The following is a 14,668-nucleotide window of genomic DNA, read 5'->3' on the forward strand; positions in this document are numbered from 1 at the left end:
CTGTGTCAGAAATCTAATATGTGTACCTGTATCTTCACAGAAAACATTTAGAACATTTAAAGGAAGACTTCGGCTTAAATCTCACAAACTGTGAAGGTTCTTGCTAACAGATTGAAGGGTTTCTTAACTCAAGCCTCATCCTAGCATTTAAAATCCTTCCAGATATTTATTGGGCTAACCTTTGAAGCAGCTGTAAGTTGTGGTGGAAAGGAATTAGATTATGGTCAGTCCCAGATGGGTGCAAGTTGCTCATGTCCCTAGTTTGTGGAACCACGTGTAGTCCTAACATTCTTATGTTATAACTTGCTTCTTTGGAGCCAGTATTTTATTTTTTTTTTTTTAATATCTACAGAGTTAGAAAAGTCTCTGATTTACCTAATTAAAAACTTTATCTTTGGTATCTGTGAGAGGTGTCGGTTAAGGGTCTGTAAGTAGACCTTATGGCTGAATCTCTTCCCCTACCATACAGATGGAGATAAATACACATTATATATGATTTCTCAGCTATCATAAGTCTTTTCTCTTGGAAGAGGAAGTAACCAAGTCATTCTACTTATTCTGATCCTCAAAGTACAGCACGGTCACTGATTATTGCTCCCTTCTGATCTACGTCAAGAGTGGAATCCAGTTAGATTAACCTAACAGGCAGCATTTTACATCATGAGTAAGTGATTTGCATGCTTCAGTTAAAACACAGAAGGTTCCTGAAGCTGCACCAGCTTCAGACTGGTGCAGACTCATTGTTTATGGGAATCCATGCCAGACTTTTATACTCATATCAGAGTGGAGAATCAGGCCTGTCACGAAAAACTTAGAGTCACAGAAGGGCAAGTATGTTATTACTGGCAATCTGTCCAATTGCTTCCAGGAATAAAACTTTATATTATTCAAATAACTCTCAAAACACTAAAACATCCCTCCAAATTCTTTTCTTGGCAGAGATAACAACACGTCACAGCTGCCTATGAATCCCTAGCTATCAGATACTGGTAGATAAACAGAACTGAATTCTTCAGTGTACAATTATCTGTTATGTTGATGAAGTTATCTCTGGGGAGGGATATTCTGAGATAGTCCATTTAAGCAGAGAATAATACAACTGCTACAAAAAAAAAAAAAAAACTATGACATTTTCTGTGGAAAAGTTCATAGATCTACAGTTGCCATGACAACTGTATTTGGCTTTGGAAAAGAGGAAAAAAATACTCTTTTTAGACTGAAGGAAAAATAAAATAAGTTTGGATGCACAGGAAAACTGTGTTTTCACTTTAGTGTGGAATTGTCCTTCTGCAGCAAGCTTTCTTATCTTCTGTTTTTAGATCCTTTTACAAATTAAGACTACTGGAATTACAAAGGGTGAGAGCACCTCCCTTTCCCTACCCTTCCAATATCCAGGGCACATTCTGTGGTAATTTGTGTCCCATGCAAATTATGGGTATTTTGTGTCTAGGCAGCATTAAATGAAAGCTTAAAACTTCATCTGATCATAGAAGACGGAGAAGAGGAAACGAGCTGATATATACCCATCTGTTGAGAAAGCAGTCTGAAATGTCTCTCTGTGTCCCATGTGAAGGATAGCCAGGATGATTTCTTGTTCTGTTGGTGGCTGGAGCATAAAGCAAATTTTAAACCTTTGCTGTTGTGTATCCCTTATTAGCTCTTCGCTTCCAGCACTTGTGTATGCATATCCCCACCACAATCACGCAGGCCAATGCGATGGGAATCATTGCAACGTACCAGGACAAGCCAACAGCTGGAAAAGTAAAGAAATGGAGTATTTTCAAAAAATAACCCTCCCAGGAACATAGTTCTCTAAGTTCAAGGAGGAGGAGGAGAAATCACAATAAAGAGGATGTTTGCACATTAACCTTCCAGCAGGGCTGATCACCCTGATCAGGAAAAGAAGTGAAAGGAAGAGGTCTATTGATTGAGTGCTCTGGTAAATAGCTTTTTATGAAGATGGGAGAAAGAACTGGAAAATAACAGAGGGTGAGAATTTAAAGTTCAGTTCTTTTGCATATACATGGCTCTTCCCACCCCTTACCCAGAGCTGCTGTGAGCTTTCTCTTTATTTGGTGAAAGGAGAGACACTCCAAGCAGGACATAAAAGCACCACCTCGTCCACCCTCAAGCTGCGTGATTAATTTTCTCATATAGACTGGCTTATAAATTACTAATGACCAAGCTAGGACTCTGAGCTTTTTCCCAAAATGCAGCTAATTTCTAACACCAGTGTTCATCCAGACCGTTTTGGATTATTCCAGCCTATATTGGTTCATGGATTGCCTCCTCTGTAGTAATTCCTGTGTAACTCATGGAAGACAAGAGCAGCACATCATTTAGCAAAGTGAGTCCAAATTGCTCATCAAAGGGTGCTGAAGTGAGTCATGAGTTATAACTCATAATGAAGACTGTAAATGTTCATGTGCCTTTCTAAGACAGTGAACAAGCTTGGGTGATTCATCAACGTCATGCAAAGAAACAATTAGCATTGCTTCACATTGTTTTTACAGCTGGTTCTTGGCCAGCAGTCTATCACACTACAGCATTAATTGCACTGAGCTTAAGGCTTCTCTTCCCATCACCAGGAGCCAGAATAACACCACCAATCATCATTTACACTTCTTGTTATTTTGGTGGCAGTCTGTGCATGAGGAGAAGGAACACTCCGATCTTTATTCTGCTATTGTCTTTTTTTCCTACTTGTTGAGGAACTGGACGGGATTTGGCTCTGCTGCATCCAGTGGGAGTCTGCCAGTAGTCTCACTGGAGCCATCACTGCACAGAGTGTATCTAAACTGGAGCCCTCTCCAGTGAACAGATATACCTGCACAAATCCTTATCCCTGCAGAAAATGTCACTGAATGACCCACAAAAACTGTATTTTGTGAACAGGTTATTTCAAAGTCTACAGGTGAAGGAGGCAGGTTTTCCTGAGGTTTTCCCCAGGCAGTAATTCATTTTGATACTAGGTCTGACAGTATAAAAGGTTTGTATGATAATTTAGCATTAGAATAATGATAATAATTATCCCAAATAAGCAGTCAAACTAGTTACCTTCCTGCTTGACCCTTGTTGGCAGTACTTGGTATCCATATCTGTTCTGGGCCAGACATGTAAAATCTGTGTAAAAATCCACTTCTTCGACAGAATCAAAAATCAGTGACACTTCGATGAAGTTTTCACCATTTTCTACCATTTCTCTGGAAGAAAAATAAAATTTAACGATAAATCCTTTTATAAGCTGGCTTTTTTGCCATTTGATGTGTTCATTCTACTGGCACATTGCAAGAAATTGCATTAGCTATTTGCTCATTTCTGAACTAGCCCCTCAGCATTAGAGGACAACTGTGTCTTCCAAACCAGTTGTGCCAACTGTTTGAGTCTCAGCAGTCAGTACCCATCCTGCACTTGTTGACTTCTCCAGGAAAAAAAATAAATCTGGATTTGTCTTTCAAAAAGTGAAGAAAAAGGAGACAAGAAAGGCAAGCAGAATTCCGTGTACCTTTGCACTCTCTACACAGCAATGTGGCATTACCTAATTCTCTGACCACCTATTCATTTCTGAGATTAATTCCTGCTATGAGCTGGAAGAGAGCATATGGAGAACACAACCCTGCAAATGCTCACTCAGCAAACTGAACCACCATCCCTGTCTATCACGTGGCCAAAGCCAAGTGCTTAGGACAAGAAACTGTCTAGGAAGTTTCCAGCTTATTTCAACCTGATTGATTGTTTCATCAGTCCAACTATTTGAAAGTGGTTTTCTAGCTGCAGTCAGACATTGTCTGCTGATACGTTTTAGTCATTGCTGGAGCAGCTGTCCAGATGCTCTTTAATGATCTGATCATGAGTCTGCTACGCGCTGCGGCAATGTTGTTCCCTGTGTACTCCTCCTGCGACTGTACTGCAGGAAGGAAGCAACACTGCAGTGGGTGCTTTGCCAGAGATCCAGAGATTTCTGCAGGGAATCTGACTTCCCAGTGGCATTTGAGCTGTTTTGCCTTTCTTCCAGCAGAACTGGGGTGTCTCACACACTGTGGGCTCCGCATGAGCCTTAGCTCTCATGGTATCTATCCTAATGCAATTGTATAATAACAGGTAACAGTAATAATGACATTGATAGCAATCATAAAAATATTTTTTAAAGTCCAAGTAAGAAAGTACATGTGCTGCTCTACTGTAAAGCCTGCAGAGACTACAACAACAGTAAATTTTATAGCTCATGACCACAGGTTTAAAGCACTGTCACTTTTCATGTAAACATTATAAATTAATGGTCTTAATGATGCTGTGGGGAATGTGAAAACACAGAAGGGCTTGGGCATACAGCTGAGTTGCCATGTTACCTCTGGCTGCTCAATAAACTAAGCATGGCCAGGTTGTTATCTGGCACTGATAGATACAAATGGCCAAAACCAGCTAACCATCCCTCATAATAGGGATGCTACATCCCCAAACTCTGTTGGCAACGGCTCCTACCCCATGATAAATCTTAATCAATAGCCAGGAGCAATTTTGGGAAGTTGCTAGCTGGTGAGTGACCAGTTTAACCATAACGAACAGAGGCAATGGCATCCCAGAACCAGGAACCTTCTGGGCTCTGTCCATCATTACAAGCAAAGCCACTGTGGCCTGAGTGAGGGTGATGTTCTCATGGACATGCTCAGCTTTATCAAATGAGAGATACACGTGCTGACTTGGACCTCAGTGAAGAGATTTCAGTCAGTAGGTTTACCCCACATTTGCAAAGCATTATTGCCTCTCAGGTAGTATGTCACAGGTACAGAAAGCAGATCTTTTTCCTCCTTTCCTAGCTGGAAAATCCTTGAGGCATATGGCTATGAGGCAGCTGAAAGAAGGCCCAAGACCGGGAGAGACAACGGATCAGGGCAAAAGGATGTGCCACATCCTCCCTCTCCCTCCCAGCAGCATTCCCCCTAGTGTTTCCCTGGCGCCAGCTCTAGCACTCACTGAACATCTCTGTGAGTCAACTTAGCTAATTTGGAAAAGAACAAGCCTAAGGGGAAAAACAATGACGTTAAAACAACAGTAACAAAACCCAGACTACTGAGTGGTTTTCTGTTGTCTTAATGTATTCAGAGAGCCTCATTAATCTCAGGTACCAGATGTTCCTGTTTTGCTGGTGTGGGGCAAGGAGAGAGATAAGAGAAGCACTGGGAAGGACCAAGTCCCATTGCTTTTCACTGCAGCCAGCTCTTCCATCAGCTCAGCTGCCCATGAAAATGTGCTTCAAGTTTAAGCCTTGCAGCTGGCTCATACCATGAACAAGAAACAGAGACAAAGAACTGATTTCACCCTGTGCCTTGGTTGGGTATGGGTTTTTTTTTTTGCTTGCCTCCGTTTTTTTCTCAACTCTTACCTTCACTTCAAATCTGCCCACATCCCATTTAACTACCTGGCATTCAGCTGCACTGAGAGCCCCTGGAACAAGGAAACACTTTAAGCCAGACTTACTGTCGCTTGCCCTCTGTAACCCTGCTTTGCTTGTAAATCACATCAATGGTGGTGTCATTTGCTAGCCATTCCACATCAGTATGGACATGGCCACTCAGTCCAACAAACACTTTGCATGGGAGAATCATCTTGGAGCCTGTTGATAAAAGAAAATGGGTAAAACCCTGTTTGGATACAAATGAAGAACTAGTCATTGTCTTGGTGAAAACCAACCTCCCCCCAGGAGATCAAGTTCCCATGCACGTCAGGCACCACTACATTCAACTCTGAAGTCAAGCTCCAGGTTGCTTTTCATTCCCTACTCTTGGCAGCAAGACCCTTCAGTTTGGCAGTCCTTCCCACTGCCAACTAAGTTATTTTCCCATTGCAACAATTAGCTAGACTTGCACTAGACACATTCCTCAGGAGGCAAAGCTTTGCTTCTGTGGCCTTGCTCCTTCTGATGTACTGCAGCCTAAATGGCATGATGTGATTTACCACTCTGGAGCAGCTGCATTAGCCAGCAGTAGAGCTTCACTAAGAGATGCTGTGGGCAGGGGCATTAAACTCAAAGTTGGACCTCCAAGGATAAAGTGATCTTGCAAAAGTTCAGAACTTTTGCTGTAATTATTGTAACTCAGAGCCAAGGACAAAGAGCCTTCAGGTTGGTAAGTATCTATATTACACAGGCTCAATAATGCATACAATCTTATTATTGTATTGGTGCAGATGGTGATACAAGGGATATAAAACCCTCCACAGAGGTCAATAAGCAAAAAAATAAAATCACTTGGTATTCTACGCTGATGGGAAGAAAAGTGGCAGGGCAAACTAAGACATCACAGGCCACAGCTGTGTGTATAGTACCCAAGGTAAGAAAGCTGAATGTAAAATATACCTGGCATTTTCAGCAGAAAGGAAATGCCACATAAATTTGTTGTCATAATATAATCTTCACAGAAAAATTGAGACCCTATCAAGGTACTTTCTAACTATCAATTGCCCCATTCAAACAGTAAAAAGCAATAAATGTCTCCTCCCAAAAAAGCTGGATGGCTCATTCAAAGTCACCAGGTAACCTAGACCAATTTGAGGAAACACTGCAAAAGGAATGTTCTTAGTGAAGACAGAGCTCTGGACTACTGATCTAATGGTGCAAGCATGCTTTTATTGCCTTGTTAGTGGCTAAAGTCTACAGCAGCTCTGCAGCTTCTCCTACACGACAGGTCACATCTAGTTGTAGACAATAAGAAGCAGAGACTACCCTGGCACCACCCCTCAGCCAGTATAACAGAGATCAAAAGAGCTGCAACAATTTATGCCAACAAATTACAGCAGAAGTGGACCTAGTCTGATTTTTCTCTGATTAGATATTTCCAAAAATAATGTTGGGCCTTACCCAGAGCAGCTGATGTTGTCTTTTGTGTTGGATACACAATTATTGGAGTAATTATCTTTTCTTTTTCTGGAGAGAGAAAGAGAACAGAGAGTCAGTGCTAGCAGAAGAGAGTATGTGGGCACTGCCCCAGAGCATTATCTCCATATAGTGATACAACCATGCCACTTTGCTCAGTATCTCTCACCTCTCAGGAAACCATTTCATTATTAAACCACTGGCAAACGGAGACATGCCAGTTGCAAGCCCAGAGATCTGTGTTCATGGAATTAAGATAGGATTAAGCCCACAGCTTGATCCTGAAAGCCGCACTGTGAGGAATTTCTGGCAGAGAAGCGCGCATCTTTTGGGAATCAACAGCACTAAGCTCGGTGAGCAGTCAGCACCGAGATCCCTGCACACCCATTTCATACTTGCAAAACCAGAAAAGCCACACGCTTAAGCTGAGAACGGATGTGCACACGAACGAAGACCACGTCTTCCGCACTCCTACCGACGGGCACTAGGACCCAGCCGAGGGAAGCGGCACCCTCGCGTCGGCCACCTACCAGTGCCGCCCCGCAGCGCCCGCCCGACGTGGCGAGGGGCGTGGTTATTGGTGTGACGTTTGAAGGGGCGGGGCGAGGGGCGGGGCGGCGCTGTGAGCTCCAAGGCACGCCCGTCCCCTGCTGGCCGCTCGTCGGAACTGCGCCCGGAGGGTGGAGCGGGTTTCCCCCGTTTGCGGAATAGCGGCTTTATCCCGTCCTGCGGGTGTTCGGTGTTCATTTCCTAAGCCCTCCGGGGGTACCGGCAGTGACACCCCCCCGAGACATAAATTACTGGGTTTTACAACCACACAAACTTGCAATATGGAGTTCCGCTTTCCGCAAACCAGCGGCAAGTCAGCCAAATCATAGAATCAAGTACGCTGGAAAAGACCTTTAAGGTCATCAAGTCCAACCGCTGCCCCAGGACTGCCAAGTCCACCACTAAACCATGTCATAAGGGCCTCATCTGCATGGTCTTTGAACACATCCAGGGACAGTGACTCCATCACTGCCCTGGGCAGCCTGTTCAAATGACTGAGCACCCTTTCAGTGAAGGATTTTTTCCTAATATCCAACCTAAATCTCCCTTGAAGAGGTGACCCAGCCCTGATGGGGGTTCTGGGACAGCCCCCAGTGCCAAAGCAGGCACCCCTGGCATCCCCCTTCCCTTGACAGTGCTGAGAGGCCAGGGTACGATCTCCTCCCCACTGTTGCATTAACAAAGAAAAGATTTTGTTCAGCACTGTAGTGTTTGAAGGGGTTGATATTTACCAACAGTCTTGAGGTGAATTGTTCTTGTGATCTCATACATCACACCTTCAAATGGAAATGACATCTTGCAGGTGTAATAGCCAGAGTCTGCTGGTAGCACAGAATTCATGATCAGAGAAGTCGAACCTTTCAGAATTATGAATTTTCCACTGTCAGCTTCCAAAGGCAGAGAATCCTGGAGAAAGGACAGGAATTGGTGTTATGGCTCAGACAGGTGTGGTTACACCCCATGTAACTTCCAGACAAAATCACTGATTCTTGTCTCTCTGGTATTAAAAGTTCTTTTAATCACTAGGAAATGTGAGCAGTCCCACTTTCCCACCAAAGGGAAAGATCTTCAAATGTACATCCATCTCTAAAATGCTCTGAGGCACTATATGGAGTGAGAAAAATCACTATTTTGATCTATCATCTACAACGTGTGTGTACAGCTTTTCAACAAGGTGCATATATTAAGGTGAAAAAGATACAACTAGCTCTTTCATGATTCCTCTTAATCATCTTAGACATTCTTCTAAGACAAAACCATGATGGTAACCATGATGGTTTTCACAACACTATTACTTTCCATACGTGACCTCTTAAGAGTAATATTCTAAGAAGTCATTATTTGAAGACAAATACTAGTAATCATGAAGGTTTTCACAAAACTATTGCTTACTCTACATATGATCACAGAATGGCTCGGGTTGGAAAACCATCTAGTTCCAACCCTCCTGCCATGGATGAAGCCTGCCTAGTTATTTTGTCCTATGGCAAGAATGACAGCTACATGAGGCAGAGCATATGCTCATAGCAGGAGTGCAAAGAAAAGCTAAAGCAAGGTATTACAAAAATACCAGAAGAATCCCATGCTGTCCAGTGTGAGATTGTGCAGCTGAGGATGACCAAGTGAAGCATATTTGACCTTGCAGGCAAAGCCAAGCTTGCCTACTTGAAAAGCCAGGGACTATCAACGTTAGGCAAGGAACACTAGAAGCATCGTGTGATGAATCTTGTACTCCCAAATGCTGTATTCCAGTTGATTAATGAAAGTTACCCCACCTGAGCACTTGGGAAGCATCACTGGGAGGTCCTACTTTCTGGGATTCACTAGAGAGGCCACAAAAAGAAGCATAGTGCCGAAGAGAAGGGCCCTATCTGAAGTAGCAAACCCTAGAGTCAGGATAGGTAATCTAGCCTTTAAAACAGTTATACTGCCTGTGAGAGGATATAACATATGGACCCCTTCACCCAGTGCTAAGCCCACCCCAGAGAAACTTTCTTAAAATATATATATATCTGCCCCCAGATTCCCAGGATATTCTGCTGTGCTCATGACTTTAACAACATGATGTTCAGGAGAGAAAGAAAACGGAGATGTATGTGACTTTACAAACAGGTTGGGAGTAGGCTTTGCACAAAGAGGAGGTGAAAGTTGTACCTTGTACCATTTGAGCTCCAGGCTTGTCCTGTTTGGTGTAAAATCCCATAGGTCAGGGCAAACAATCTTTCCAGAGGTGAAAGTGGAAAGGACCTGGAGATAGGCAATCTCCTGAGCAGCTGTTTTCTCCATGACAGTAAGGTGGATGGAGACCTCAGTGCAGTAGGAGAAGTTCCTGTAGATAGAGTGGGGAGAGGTGAGCACCCACCAGTGGCAAGGGGAACTTGAGTGACACCCTTGAGTTTCCTCCTGGCTCCATTGCTGTCCTCAGCAGTTTCTAAGAGGCCAAGACTGAAATCCTACCAGGAGGGATCCTGGAAAATCACTGGTGCCCCTGGAGTGCCGTAAGCAGATGGACTCACACTACTGCTAGGGCTCTGGGACCTGCCATCACCTACAGGTCAGATGCCAAAATCCAAAGCACTTGCTTTGCAGAAGCAGAGATCTGTGATAGTTTGCTTCTACCGTCATGTTACAGAGTGTTGAAAAAAATCTGGCGGCTTCCCTGTGGGATGATTTGCAAAGGAAAGGCAACTTGTAATTTATCAATCTCGTAATAATGCAAGCAATGAAGCTATGTACTTGGCTCTTGCATATTTTTCTCAGGCAGGTTTCATAGCATTTTACTATAGACCTCAGTAATACTGCCATAGTGTTGTAGGTTGAGGAACTGATGCAGTATAGTCCAAAAAGGGGGTTTAAAAACACCCTTGAAAGTCTCAGGCAACTACTCTGTGCTCTAGGACAATATTTGCAACCTTTTGTTATTCTGGCCTCACTATCAAAGTCTTCTTTTCAGCTCTGCATCTGCAATCTCTGCCTAGAGATGTGGAAAGGACAACCTGCTGAGATTGATTTATTAGCTTCTGCCTGTCCATCTCTTCCACTGCTGACATGTCACTCATGAGGGGTGCCTTGCCAGCAAGAAAACTGCACCCTACACAAGCAGGTCCAGGAATATAGAGGTATGTTTAACTCTGTAGACCCCAGAGCAAGGTTCCAGTTGCCAGAGAAGTTCTGTGAAGATGACTGGATGGAGGAGCTGGGGACAAGGACCTGGAACACCTGGAGTTCAGGCTCCAATGGTGACGGGTGTTTTTTGCCTTCCTCAGATCCCCGCAGATGCAGATCCTGGTACCTCTTTTGAAACTATATAGAGGGCTGTCAGATTGTAAATACTCAGAAAAGGATGACTGAAAAAAGCCATGGCTCCAGTCTCAACCCACTGCAATGTCACAAGTCTGGTACCAGTGTAGTAAATACATGAGATGGTAACCAGAGCGGCAATATTGTGTCATAATTATCTCTATTTCGGTATATATATCTATAGGAGACACACAGTGCATTGAAGAGTTCTGACTTTCCACTTTTGTTTCTCTAATCTTATCCAGGGATACCCTGAACATAAGTGGAGTTTAGAATCCAGTTAATGTGGTTTTGACATAGTCATCTTGTCAGTACATTGGATTTTCTTTTAAATACCCACCTTCTGGTGCAGATATATACTCCTGAGTCTTCTAGCATTGCTGGTAAAAACCAGAGTGCGTCTCCTTTTGCCCATATTCTTGGATTTTCATCTCTTCCTGATATCATGGGTTTTGAACCATTTTTATACCATGTGATATTAGGGGTCAAGGCAGAAAAATCCCAATGTTTGTATCTGGGGGAAGGGCATTTCAGAACCACAGGTTCTCCATGCAGTTCATAATAGTGTTTGAAATACACGGTGTGATGTGGGCAGTTTTCTGTACAAATCAGAGATATTTTGAAATTACTATCAGCCAGGCACATTAAAAGAAGGGAGAGGGAGACAGAAGGTTAAAAAATAAAAGCATGCCCTTACCTGTGCTTTTGACTTGCTGGAGTCTGAAAGCAGAGGCACCCACTGTGCACATCACCAGGACAAAGAAGAGCCCATACATTTTTTCCCAGAGGAAATCAGAAGGAGAAGATCGAGGAAAAGTGTTTTGAAATCTACAGGGAAGTTTGTGATAAGACAGAATATACAATGAAAATACTAAACATTAAGAGTCATCTGCTGTTTTCCTCCCTCCAGACATGGTGAGCTTTGGTTCACCTTTGATGAGCAGAAAGGCTTCTTCATCTCTATTTTATGGGGGCTGACTTGTGGAACAAGAGCATCTGGCTTGGCAAGAACACATCACTTGTCCCTTTCATTTTGGGAGATGCAAACAACATACCACAAGATGCTGCTATCCTCAAAGCTTTTCAGTGCAGCAGCTACAGGTGGAAAAATATAGCACTGCTTATTTTGCAGTAAGATGTAACTGAGGCACAGGTCAGCTACTTCAAGTCAGGTGTAGTGTAGTAGCTTGAGTGAACACAGGAGCAAAGATGCAGTGGAATAGACTTTAGCTCTTTTAAGCAGTCACTTCAGGTGTTCTATTGCCCTCATTAAATCCTGTGTCTCTTTGTGTTCTCCTCTGTGGCTACCAAAGTAGGCCACCTAGCATAGGTGAGACTGCAGGCAAACTCTGCTCTAGGCAGAGCCAAGCTTTCAAAGTCTCCAAATGTTTTTCTTGGGACAAAACTTTGACTCCCATGGCATGCACACCCATCTTCCTATTGGTGCACAAGTGAGTTTTCAACGTGTACACTCTTTTACCGTCTCTGCTAAGAAACGTGAGGAAACACCTGAACTTGTCCTAAAAATCAGAGGCAGTGACACTAAGGGAAAACAAAACTACCCACTGCCAGTCATACATTGATTGTCATCTGTATTGGCCTGGCACAGGCAAGGCAGCTTCTACATACATGACTGAATGCTTTCTGGTCTGCCCCGAGGTTTCAGTTGCTGCTACTCAGTTGATAGATTATGTGCTATCTCAGTGTATTGCAAGCAATAATAGATAAAACACACTTTGTACAGGCATCAGTGTATGTTCTATGTAAGGTATTTATGTGCTATACAGTACACATATGCATGTGATACATACTATTTCCATTTTACAGAGAGAAATGTAAACCGCCTGCATTCAGCGTTAGCCTAACACTGTGATTTTCCCATGGGATGAACAATAAATGACTGCACAACTACTTCAAATTGTATCCAAAACAAAAAAAAAAACATATTTCAACTAATATAATGCAGTCATATTTTTGGGTACTCACCTTCAGGCATCTTCTGTGTATCCCATCATGCTCATATTTATAATGTGGTTTTAATCCAAATTTCTTCCTGTTCTAGTAGCTATATTTATCTGACATCTGATAGTTTGACTACAACATACTATTTCTAGCTTATTATCATCTCTACCACACCACAAAGCCAGCCTCTTGCTCAATAACACTGTTTCATAACCACGGGTCTTCTCCCTTACTGTTGGATCTGCAAGAGTTTTAAGGGCACTGGCAGGGAGCTGTAGCCCCTCTTGGCTATGCATGGACTAGGCTCCATCTGCGGCGTTAACAAGTCCCATAGTTTATATGTAATACCTTGTAACAGGGAAGTTTCTCTCTCATTAGATCCTTTGCCTAATGAAAATACTGGGATATTTTGTTCAGAGCTTTCTGGTCCCTTTGTTTTAGTATCTGTCAGTCTCCATAAGTCCTACACAACCTGAGGGTTTAGAAAGGTTTCGTTCCCAAGTTACCATCAGACTCTCTTACCTGTGCTTCAGAAGCCTTTCAGTCATTAGCTTCTCATGAAAAGATGCAAGACTGAAAAGTGCTAGTGAGGACCTTATATAGGGTTTAGCTCAACACACAGCGGAAATCTGTCTCTCATTGCCCAATCAGATTTGTGTCAGAAGCAAACGACAATTTAGACCCACCTTTTTTTCCTTCCGTAGAGTGAGGATGGGAGAGAGAGAGAGAAAATATGTGTTTGAATTTCCCAAAAAAGAGGGGAAATGAATGCCAAATATATGACTAAATTTCCCTTTTTCTGACGAATGGTAGTTCACATACACTCATGTCTTCACATGACTATTTCGTGCTCTGCCTCAAATAAAATCTCATGGGTAACAAAAGGTGTCCTGCAGCATAGTCAGCAGCTAAATAATTGCAGTCCTTACATAATGTGATTAGCAAGTTCTTCATGGACAACATATGTCTTTTGTGATTTCCCAGATCACTCATGAATCACAAATGGGTTGATTCCCCCTTCCTTCCACTCATCTTAGTGTCACAGCTTACATTAACGCTCTCTTTGCAATGGAGTATAAAGAATGTTGGTGGGGTGTTGGTCGATGAGAAATTGAACATGAGGCAGCTTCAGTGTGTGCTCACAGTCCAGAAAGCCAACCGTATCCTGGGCTGCATCAAAAGGAGCGTGACCAGCAGGTCGAAGGAGGTGATCCTGCCCCTCTACTCTGCTCTCGTGAGACCTCACTTGGAGTATTGTGTGCAGTTTTGGTGTCCTCAGCATAAAAAGGACATGGAACTGTTGGAACAAGTCCAGAGGAGGGCTACAAGGATGATCAGGGGACTGGAGCACCTCCCATATGAAGCCAGGCTGAGAAAGTTGGGGCTATGTGCTTGAGTTGCACATATTCCTTTGTGCAAGCAGTATCTGCCAGATTACAGCAACTTCAGTAAATAAGTAAAAAGAAGAAAGCCACAAAACATAATGTTTCAATGTGCAATGGTCTCTACAGTTTCTATATCCCTATCAATGCAGTCATTGTAAGGGTCTCTACAGTTATCAGCCCCACACAAGGCTGTCCGGTTTTCCTTAAATTGTTCTGTTACCCACAATCCTAAAAGGCTGATAATGCAACTGAAGTTAGTTACTGCCTGGGAGCACTCCATCCTCTCAATGAAAAGAAAGAACTCGTCTCCATTGATGCTAAACTCTCACATTTGGGCTATGAAACCGCTGGTCTTCTAAGAAACTGACCTCATGGATTATAGACTTACTTCAGTCCTTTATTTTCCAGTTCACTATATGACACCAGACAGAAGGGCTGTCAGACTGAGTGACCTCTGTTACAGTATGTCTAAGTTCAGGCTATTAGTATGTAAGTGACTTATGCAATAGAGGTGGGAGTGTTTAATGGTAACGCTGGTCACAAGAGCCAGGCCCAGCAACTAACTCACAGGCTTACCAGACTCAGAAAGAGTAAAACTTCA

The 14,668-nt window shown here is 43.0% G+C and overlaps 1 protein-coding gene across 3 annotated transcripts; it reads right to left on the reverse strand.

Moving 5' to 3' along the window:
* Positions 1 to 498: 498 nt before the first annotated feature.
* On the reverse strand, positions 499 to 13,325 carry IL1R2 (interleukin 1 receptor type 2). 3 transcript variants are annotated; one of them, XM_061459635.1, is made up of 10 exons: positions 13,205 to 13,325; positions 11,418 to 11,548; positions 11,061 to 11,319; positions 9,575 to 9,749; positions 8,152 to 8,326; positions 6,857 to 6,922; positions 5,479 to 5,614; positions 3,058 to 3,203; positions 1,340 to 1,606; positions 499 to 1,309 (listed from the first exon to the last, which is right to left on the reverse strand). In XM_061459635.1, exons 1-9 carry the CDS (start codon positions 13,228 to 13,230, stop codon positions 1,485 to 1,487), a joined length of 1,236 nt encoding a protein of 411 aa, XP_061315619.1. In that variant the 5' UTR covers positions 13,231 to 13,325; the 3' UTR covers positions 499 to 1,309; positions 1,340 to 1,484. The 3 variants fall into 3 exon arrangements, with proteins under 3 accessions (XP_061315619.1, XP_061315618.1, XP_061315620.1); XM_061459634.1 differs by having other exon boundaries at positions 1,340 to 1,753; XM_061459636.1 differs by lacking the exon at positions 13,205 to 13,325 and adding an exon at positions 11,652 to 12,051 and having other exon boundaries at positions 1,340 to 1,753.
* Between the last annotated feature and the right edge of the window lie 1,343 nt (positions 13,326 to 14,668).

The sequence above is a fragment of the Pezoporus flaviventris genome, unplaced genomic scaffold (assembly GCF_033815535.1).
Source record: "Pezoporus flaviventris isolate CSIRO_AGI_PZ_B2104156 unplaced genomic scaffold, CSIRO_AGI_Pfla_v1 ptg000030l, whole genome shotgun sequence".
Classification (NCBI taxonomy): Eukaryota; Metazoa; Chordata; class Aves; order Psittaciformes; family Psittacidae; genus Pezoporus; species Pezoporus flaviventris.

Coding starts and splice junctions, on each gene's coding strand:
- IL1R2 (XM_061459634.1), bottom strand. CDS start 13,230: ATGACTGAAAGGCTTCTGAAGCACAG. Junction 9,750..11,060: donor GTATATATCTGCACCAGAAG/GTGGGTATTTAA, acceptor CTCTATCTACAG/GAACTTCTCCTACTGCACTG. Junction 1,754..3,057: donor AACAAGGGTCAAGCAGGAAG/GTAACTAGTTTG, acceptor TTACTTTTCCAG/CTGTTGGCTTGTCCTGGTAC.